The 10,501-nt window shown below is 44.7% G+C and overlaps 1 protein-coding gene across 1 annotated transcript in view; it reads right to left on the bottom strand.

Moving 5' to 3' along the window:
• Nucleotides 1-5,356: 5,356 nt before the first annotated feature.
• LOC309569234 (tyrosinase-like) overlaps nt 5,357-10,501 on the bottom strand; it is a gene marked incomplete at its 3' end in the record, with an annotated part of 306,707 nt that continues 301,562 nt past the window's right edge. Inside the window, exons 4-5 of the mRNA XM_082274986.1 lie at nt 7,863-8,004; nt 5,357-5,537 (exon numbers count right to left, since the gene is read on the bottom strand). Coding sequence (XP_082131112.1) covers nt 5,357-5,537; nt 7,863-8,004 — 323 coding nt within the window. The remainder of the gene's footprint in view (nt 5,538-7,862; nt 8,005-10,501) is intronic.

The raw sequence follows: 10,501 nt of genomic DNA, 5'->3' as shown, positions 1-10,501 counted from the left end.
TCGGCGGTGGAAGATGCGCCCCAAAAATTTTGAAGGTGTATCTCACACGTACCGAAACAGACTATGCCGCAATTTAATTATTTTTACCCCAAGGGTGTAGATTGAATAGCAGAATAGAAAATATGATATCAAAAGGTGTATCTATCTCACATGTACAGACCCAGACTAGGCCCCGATTACTATTTTTTGTACCCTAAAGGCAGGATGAGGAGTAGGAGGAGTTTGGAACAGGCAGGAGGCAAACTGAAGCACCTTGCAATCCTCGGCAGGGGAAGATGGGCCCCAAAAATTGGAAAGGTGAATCTCACACGTACCGATACAGACTATGCCGCAATTTAATTATTTTTACCCCAAAGGGTGTAGATTGAATAGCGGAATAGAAAATATGATATAAAATTGGTGATTTTTCAATAGCACATGTGAGCACAGCAGTGTCTTATGTTACCGTCAGCTCTGCAGCAGGCTATGAAGGGAAAAAAAAAACAAAATTCCCCTTTAAGTTTGTAATTTTTAAATAGATTAGTACAGACTATGCCACAATTTAATTTTTTTTAACCCAAAAGGGTGTATATTGAATAGTGGAATAGAAAAAAGTGTATAAAATTGAAAATCACTCAATAGCACATGTGAACACAGCAGTGTCTTATGTCACAGTCAGCACTGGAGCAAAAAGGCTATGAAGGGGGAAAAAAAAAATCCCTTTTAACTTGTAGTAAAATAGATCTAAGATGAACGCTGCACACAACTGACTGATAAAAATAGATTTTTTTTCTCCCTCCTCCTCCTCCTCCTCCTCCTCAGTGGGCTCAAGTGAGGGCAAAAAGATTGTTCACTGCACCACCCCCCACACAGCAAAATCGATGTATACTGTCCCTGCCTAATCTCCAGCCTGTCCCTAATATGCTCAATTAAATCGTTCACTGCACCACCCCCCACACAGCAAAATCGATGTAGAAGACTGACCCTGCCTAATCTCCAGCCTGGCCCTAAAATGCTCTAATAACTTTCCCTGCCTGCACTCCGACCTGTCCCTGCATTCTTTTCGGACACAATTTTTCACAGAATCACTGTCTGTCTCTAATCAGCAGCCAGCACGTATGATGTGTGCTCTGTCCCTAAACTACAGCAGAATGACACGGCGCCCTGGGGGCTCTCAAACTTATAAAGACATGGTCACATGCTTCAGATGGCCAATCACAGCTACTAATACATTAGCAGGCATGGCTGGGATGGCTTAAGGCACACCAGTTAAACGCTTGTTGATTGGCTGTTGAAAGCCCGCCATTAAAAGCGCGCCAATACATACAAAACAGGAAATAAAATGACCGAACACGGGTAACAAAAATCCAATTATTCGGTACAAACACGAATAATACAGTCCGTGTTCGCTCAACACTATTTAAGAGCATTAAACTGTGATATACAATTTGTTGGCCCTGAGGAAGCACACAGCAAAATGCGTCGACCAACAATAAAGAAATTGTTCACTTTCTACTGTTACACAGTAATATTGTCACTATCCAGGTCTTATTTTTTTTTTTTATATAAATTTTATTGGGTTTTTTGATTGCGAATAACATAAATACAGTGATGGCGAAAGGAAAACACCCGATTCGTCTTATTTTAATATTGCCCTTTTTGCTTTGGGCGTCATTTTGGGATTTTAATATATGTTTAATTGAAGAGATTTTTATACAGTTTTTTCTCATGTAGTGCCATTAAAGTCCACCATAGCAGGAAAATGTCTTACAAAATTTTCTAGCATACAATTTATTGGGATGTGACACTGGTAAAGGTCTCCCCCCCTTTGGTTGACACTTGACACATGTTCCATACTTGGCACATGTCCTGAATTTGGTGGTGCAGCGTTTCTTGAACAGGTACTTGGGCTTACAAGATCTTCTGGGGCAGGCCAGAAAAGTCTGTGCTAGGCTGGCTGACATTCAATGGGGATTCAACCTGCCCACCAACTGCCTCATTTGTGACCTGCCCACCAGGTGGAACTCAACATTGGCAATGCTGCAGCCACTGCACACGCAGCAGAGTGCCATCAATGAGTACCAGTGTGAGTATGGCACAAGGACAGGCTCAGGGGAGCTTGGCTTCTTTTTTCCACGCCAGTGGCTGCTGATAAAGGATGCATGCATTGTCCTGTCACCATCTGAGGAGGCCAAAAAGATGGTGCTGCGACGATGCATGCATCAGTGACACTATCCCTCTAGTCTTCCTGCTGGAGCGCACACTTTGTGGAATCATGGACAGGGCATTTGAGGCAGAACAGCGGGAGGAAGAGGAGGACTTATTTTCCTCACAAAGCCCCCTTTAAAAACAGTGCAACGTTTCGGAGTCACGCAGGACCCCTTCGTCAGGCATGTGATGATGAAGGGGTCCTGCATGGCTCCAAAACCTTGGACTGTTTTTGATGTGATCCTCTCTGCAATAAAAAGTTTTTGGAATGCTTTTGCAAGATCCATGGTGTGCTAGCAAATATGTATGTACCTGTGATAGATCCATTGTCTAGCTGGTGTTCGCTTTAGCACCCACAACATATGTGCCTATATCCAGGACAGTGTGCGATGGGAATATGAACTTCACTCCACCTTAACTAGAGGCTCCTTCGGGGGTAGCGCTACACAAAAGAACTGAAGTTGGGTCCTTATCCCTCAAATACATAAAATGTATTCCTTTAACCAATTAAATATGAATTCCAGGTATGGATATTTTTGCATAGTTACATTGGTCTAGCTTGGACTAATGTAACTACGCACAATCCATAACCTGGCCAATCTCCCTGCAAGCTGGCAATCTCTGTTGTAGGTACTGCTCCTACAGTGATCTCCACTACCTTCCAGGTCTCGTGCTGAGTGGCTGCCCTTGGTCGAATGCTCGCCACTGTCATCATTCAGAAATCACTTTGCATTTTCTCAATGAATGCAAAGAGTTCTTTGATTAGACAAGGTGGAGAGGCAGGACAGTTATGTCATGATCTCCAGCTCGTCCAATCAGAGATTGCTTTACATTCATTTAGAAACTGCAAAGTGTTCTCTGAATCGCATGCCATGCAGAGTGAGAAGCCTCCAGTGTTCACTAAGCAGTAGGGCAGTCACCCAGTCCGGGACTCAGAAACTAGCACTGATCACGGTACTAGAGGTGCCTACTAAAGCGATCTTCAGCTTCCACAGGATCGACCAGGTATGGCGCATACATACTTACTGTACATTGGTCCATGCTGGTCTAATGTAGGTATGTAGTAGGGATGATCGAACGGTTCGGGTCGACCATCGGTTCGACCCGAACATTGACTGTTCGAAATTCTGCCGAATTTCGAACTTTTTGCGGAAAAAGTTCGGAATTCGGCAACCAGAACCGACCAAAATGCAATGGTACAGGAACTGGGCTTTGAAAGCCTGTGATTGGACCAGAACCATCAGTAAAAACCAATTGAGGGGGCAGGAGGATGCTAGGAATGTGATTAAAGTGACTAGGGGGTCCAGAGGCCAATCAGTAGTGAATACGCCCCCAGTATATAAGATAGCCCCGCCAAATCTCTAGCACTTTAATACAGGGCTGTGGAAGAGAGTGGAAGCAGTTCTGTTACTCCTGCTTCAAAAGTGTCATTTAGCAATTATTAGTGTGAGGAAAGGGATATCTAGTGTAGTTAGGGTACTATTTTCCACTATAGATAGATTTAATAATCTAGTTTCTGTAGGGAAAGTGTTAAGTGTCAGGGGACTGTAGTGTAGTGTAGGGTTAACTGACTCTGACCGCTATGGCAGGGTGACCAAACCCTTCCATGTCAGGGTGACCACCATAGAAAAAAGATTGTTTCTATTAGAATTGCAGTAGAGCAGGATAGTGGCTAAGCTCCTGTCACACCTATATGTGTGTATGTGTATAAATACAAGTGTGTGTATATATACCCCTATACACAAGTTCAGATGTTATGCCTGCCTCTAAAGATGCCCAAAAAATGCCCAAAAAAAAAAACGCCTGCAATAACACACCTGGGCGTTTTTGTAGCAGGCAGTTTTTTTTTGGGCATTTTTTGGGCGTCTTTGGAGGCAGGCATAACATCTGAACTTGTGTATAGGGGTATATATACACACACACTTATATGTATTTATACACATACACACATATAGGTGTGATAGCAGCCAAGTCCTATGCCTGTTAATAATTTCATTAGAAGCCATAGGGTTCTGCTACTTTCACACCTATATATGTGTATATATACATACATGTGTGTGTGTATATACACCCCTACACAGAAGTTCAGATGTCATGCCTGCCTCCAAACATGTTCACAAAAAAGCCCTATAAACGCCTGCAACAAAAAGCCGGGTGTGAAAATAGCGAAGCAACTATCCTGCTCTACTGCAATTCTAATACAAACAAACTTTTTTTTTCTGGTTATGGACATGCTGCAGAGCTGAAACTTCACAGGTACACTTTTTAGACCCCCCAGACACTAAATCCAAAGAAATCTCTTTTTTATTTTCAATAATTTTTTCAATAATTGGCTCTCTATCAAAAATGATTTTTTTGTGTGATTAACAGTCCCTGTGGCATGACCCAGAACCCTAGGCACTTTTTAGGGGCATTTATTGTGTTTTAGGGCTTCAAAATGGTGTTTTTTGGTTACCGAAGTTCAGGTCCCATTGATTTCAATGGGGTTCTGAAATCCGGGCCGAACTTTCGGGAAGTTTGGGTGTTCTGGTCGAACTGAACTTTTCAAAAGTTCGATCATCCCTAGTATGTAGGTATGCATACAATTCATACAGTATCTTTATTCAGCTTTAAGTCTAGAATCAACATTTTTATGTGTATGATTTTTCACTCAAGGCTCAGCTTGAGAAACCAGCTCCCTGCCTGGTACCTGCAGAAGTCCACCAGCCTAGGACTCCCACCAGGGCTCAAAGATCATTCATCAGAAGCTCAAAGCTAAAACTCTGATTATCAAGAAAAAACTTGAATTCTGTCCAGCACACCTAAAGTGTTTTAGAACCATTATGCAGCAAGTGAAGACATAACTCCTGACCTCCATGCTTCTTTGGGGTCAATGACTCAACTGGTGTTGAAGATATTGGATCCCAATGATGGACAATTAAGTAACATTTTCAGACAAAAAAAAAAACTGACCACTACTATCGGCAATTAATTTTTATTTTGCAGTTAGATTGTATTATGGTTTACATAGTTACTCTGGAAAATCAGCATTAGGATTTTTGAAGTGAGATGATTGGACAGATTTGTTATGAGAGCTTGCTGTTGTCCTCAGATTAAGCATTCATTTAAAGAGATTTTCCATCCCAACAAAGACAGACCTCAATCTGATAAGACTTGCTGCAATGTAATATTACATCTCCTTGTATATAGAGTACTTGTATCCAAATACTTCTGTCCTGTTTAAGAGATCTTTATTAGTGTAACACGGGAAGTACGGAGTAGCACATTCACCAGGACCTTGACCTGGTTGATGATTTTCAGGGTACACCTCTGAAGTTGCATTGTGTCTGCGAAGCCATTCTTCATATATCCTAGAAATATTTATGGATAGATAAAGATAATGAATCTCCATACAAAAATCCTATTACAAAAAAGCCTTATTTGTGTTTTGTCATTGGGGGGATTCTGTCACAAAATCTCGTCTCCTGTATTACCCAATTCCTCCATCCCTGCACTGCGTACACACCACAACTGTCCCACATTCCTGGCTTCCTCTGTCCCTGACCACCAAAACATGTCAGACACCGATCAGTCCCCGATCCTCCAAAGATATGTGACTGGAGCAACTAATTGCGAAAACTTCCATGTCAGCTCGTCAACATTCACAGCAGCTCACCTCCCATCCCATATCCATTCCTGGCCACTTCACTCACTCCTCTTTCTCTACAAACACATATAGATTACCCTAGCTAGCTTATCACCCCCCCCCCATCGACAATCCCACTACCCTCCTTACATCCACCCCTCTCTGACATTCTCACTATCTTCCACTGACAGATATCCATTTCTGCCCTTCCCAACCCCCTACCCCACTGACAGATATCCATTTCTGGCCCCCTTATCCATCTCAACCCCGTACCCCACTGACAGATATCCATTTATGGCCCCCTCATCCATCTCAACCCCGTACCCCACTGACAGATATCAATTTCTGGCCCCCTCATCCCCCTCAAACCCCTACCCCACTGACAGATATCCATTTCTGGCCTCCTCGACCTCCTCAAATCGCACCGCAAAGTGTTGGTACTCGGTATCGGCGAGTACTTGACCGAAAGTATCGGAACTTGTACTTGCCGATAAAAAAAAGTATTGGGGAAACCCTAGTATATTCTTTTTCAAGCAGTCTCAAATTATATGTTCACATTCTCCCATTGTCTTCTGCAATCACACCTGTAGAATGTCTGCAGTTTCTGGCAATTTTCTGTAGCATTAAAAATACTGAATATTATACACTCGCTGGCCACTTTGTTAGGTAAACCTGTTTAATTGCCAATCAGCCAATCACATGGCAGCAACTCAATGCATTTAGGCATCTAGATGTAGTGAAGATGACTTCCTGAAGTTCAAACCGAGCATCAGAATGGGGAAGAAAGGTAATTTAAGTGACTTTGAACGTGGCATGGTTGTTGGTGGCAGACGGCTGGTCTGAGTACTTCTAGGATTTCCACACACAACCATCTCTCGGGTTTACAGAGAATGGTGGGAAAAAGAGAAAATATCCAGTGAGCGGCAGTGGTGTGGAGGAAAATGCCTTGTTGATGTCAGAGGTCAGAGGAGAATGGACAGACTGGTTCCAGATGATAGAAAGACAAGAGTAACTTAAATAACCACTCATTACACCCAAGGTATGCAGAATACCATCTCTGAACACACAACACATCCAACCTTGAAGTGGTTGTAAAGGCAGAAGGTGCAGTATTTGCATTAAGGTAAAAAGCCTTCTGTGTGCAGCAGCCCCCCTTAGCCCCCCAGATACTTACCTGAGCCCACAGGACTCGCTTCCTCATTGGCTGAGACAGCAGCATGGTATCATTGGCTCCCACTGCTATCACCGGTTCAGGCTGGTGGTGGTGGTGTAATGGTGTGGGGGATATTTTCTTGGCACACTTTGTGCCCCTTAGTACCAATTGAACACCGTTTAAAGGCCACAGCCTACCTGAGTATTGTTGCTGACCATGTCCATCCCTTTATGACTACAGTGTCCCCATCTTCTGATGGCTTCCAGCAGGATAATGCACCATGTCACAAATCTCCAATCATCTCACCACTGGTTTCTTCACCATAATAATGAGGTCACTGTCCTCCAATGGCCTTCACATTCACCAGATCACCATCCAATAGAGCACCTTTGGGATGTGGTGCAACGGGAAATTTGCATCATGGATTTGCAGCCGACAAATCTGCAGCAACTGCGTGATGCTATCTTTTCACTATGGAGCAAAATCTCTGAGGAACGTTTCCAACACCTTGTTGTATCTATGCCACAAAGAATGAAGGCAAAAGGGGGTCGGTCCAACCCAGTACTAGAAAGGTGTACCTTATAAAGTGTCCAGTGAGTGTATATACTGTAAATATATGCATTTATTACAATTTGAAAGTGTTGCTCAAGTTTCTACCCCTCCAACCGACCTTTTCTCTAGTCTAGGACTGTTGTGGGTGAAACATGTTAGAGCTCACGTCAGACAAAAGGGGTCCAACCTGGTACTAGCAAGTTTTACCGAATAAAGTGGCTGGTAAGTGTATATAGGCCGGTGAGTGTATATGGCCCTTTGGTGATGCCATGGGCTGTTTTTGAAGTCCTATTTATCTAGTAAGTTGCCCACCTTTAATGCAATAGATATGGTAATAAAACATACTTGTCAATAAAACAATGGTGCAGTATAAACATAGGATCATTGCTGGAGATTGGAACCTGAGACATCGTCCCTCCAAGGAAGTCATGGACCAGGTTATGCATGGTAGCCTGTTGTGTTTTCCCATCTGCTGGATTAATAAAACCTACAAAAGATAATATAACAAGGTTATAGTCCTCTGGTTACATTTCCTTTTGAGTTCCCATGTCTTTCTATTTTCCTTTATTGGGTCTGCAGGTACCACTAGCTAATGCTGAGTTTGGCAAATTAAAAAATGAAAAATCCCTTCTAATCTATTGGTATTATTACTATCTGCATGTAGAATGGCCCTTTGACATAAACCTTATACATTTATACAACCATTTCTGTAGTACAAGTATCTAAGGCAGCAGCGGCTGGTTCATAAGGGGCGCAGGGGCCTAATTTCCATGTGGGGCGCCGGGCTCATAGGCTCCCATTCGTTTTTTGTTTTTTTTTGGAAGCACATGATTACAGCCTGAGGCTCTGATTGGCTTCAAAATGGTTGGGCTCAAAGCACTACGCCCAGAATCCACCCACTTGTGACATTAGCAAATGAAAGCTTCTCCTCCCGGCCAATCAGGACAGGAGGTGGATCTTAAGACCGGATTAGCCAGGAGGAAAAGCTGGAGAGGCTGCGACCATGGATGGAGTGCCCCCCCAAAAAAATAAAGCTCCAGCCGTCACTGATCTAAGGTGCCCCTAAGGTTTTAAAAATCAGGGTACATTACCCAGGAATTAGAATTTCTTTACCTATGTAGGGTTTTTTTTTTTTTTGATGGATTATAGAACCAATGGAACCCGTGTCAAGTTTTTTTAATCTTGTCTATATCCTGTGATATTTGGGGGTTTCTCTCAAGTACAGTGGCAGCTGGTGCTCAAAAAATTTGGGGGGGGGGGGGCGCAAAAAGAAAAATGTAATAGGTATTGCTTCAAGGCAAAAAACGCGGTAAAAAAATTGCGTGACTTTGAGGTCATGGTACAGGCATGGCATAGGTGATGGTACAGGCATGGCACATGTGATGGTATAGGCATGGCACAGGTGATGGTATAGGCATGGCACAGGTGATGGTTTAGGCATGGCACAGGTGATGGTATAGGCATGGCACAGATGATGGTATAGGCATGGCACAGGTGATGGTATAGGCATGGCACAGGCATGGCACAGGTGATGGTACAGGCATGGCACAAGTGATGGTACAGGCATGGCACAAGTGATGGTACAGGCATGGCACAGGTAATGGTACAGGCATGGCACAGGTGATGGTATAGGCATGGTACAGGTGATGGTATAGGCATGGCACAGGCATGGCACCGGTGATGGTATAGGCATGGCACAGGTGATGGTATAGGCATGGCACAGATGATGGTACAGGCATGGCACAGGTGATGGTATAGGCATGGCACAGGTGATGGTATAGGCATGGCACAGGTGATGGTACAGGCATGGCACAGGTGATGGTACAGGCATGGCACAGGTGAGGTCACAGGTCGGCTTTAATCACTTACCTGCTCTCCTCCTGGGCTGCCTGCGAGACGTCCATGGCGCTGCTCCTCTCCTCGAGTCCTCTTCTTCTGACAGCGGCTGGATTCCGGGAACCGTCCACGGTGCTGCTCGTCTCGTCCTCTTCAGTCTTCTTTGACGGCGGCGGGCTCTCTGGCTCTTCCAATCGGTCCAGCGGGAAGGAGATCGGGCGGTGACGGTGTGTGACTGACGCACGCACAGGCACCGCCCCCATTGCGACGGCAGCGGCGTCAGCAATCGCATGTCCTGGATGATGATTGGTCCAGGCTGGAGAATGGACCAATCACAGCCAGGATATCATGAAAGTGGGGGTGTCCTAGCGCTATGACCTGCGCCCAGGTTATGCCCCAGAAGGCAGCCAATCGGCGCCTCTGCTGGGTCGTAAACCCCCGCCCCCCCCCCCCCCCCATAGCCACCACATAGGCCGGCGAACGCAATTTTTTTTTTAACTTTAATGTTCTTTTTGTAATCTTTTTTTTTTTCATTCCTTTTTTTTAGGGTGGGCGGTGCCCTGGCGCCCCCTATGCACAGGCCGCCACTGCTCAAGTATAGTGCCCTTGCCATTAAAGTGGCTGTAAAGGCACAAGGTTTTTTGCCTTCATGCATTATGCATGAAGGTGAAAAACCTTCTGTGTGCAGCAGCCCTCCCCCAGCCCCCTAATACTTACCTGAGCTCCCTCTCGATCCAGTGATGTCCACGAGAGCCTTGCCTCTCCGGGCAATCAGGAGACGGGGGGGGGCTCCTGTGTGAATGGACACACAGAGCCCTGGGTCTGGAGCTCGCCTGCTTGGGTGACCCCAGAGCAAGCTGTTTGCTGTGGGGGCACCCAGCAGGAGGGAGGGACCAGGAGCACCGAAGAGGGATCGAAGAAGAGGAGGATCCGGGCTGCTCTTTGCAAAAATATTACACAGAGCAGGTAAGTATAACATGTTTGGTATTTAAAAAAAACAAGGGTTTAATATTGCTTCAGGTTCATTTCCCCAGCCGGGAAATACATTTGCAAGGTTTGATGGGCCACGTTTTTTTATTTAAGAATAAAGTAAATGTTTCAAAACAAATCCAAAACATACAACCCCCCCCCCCCTCCCCCCAGGGGTG

Source organism: Pelophylax lessonae (assembly GCF_965119305.1).
Source record: "Pelophylax lessonae genome assembly, chromosome: 13".
Taxonomy (NCBI): domain Eukaryota; kingdom Metazoa; phylum Chordata; class Amphibia; order Anura; family Ranidae; genus Pelophylax; species Pelophylax lessonae.
The sequence above is the reverse complement of the archived record's forward strand: the minus strand, read 5'-3'. Positions and strand labels throughout refer to the sequence as shown.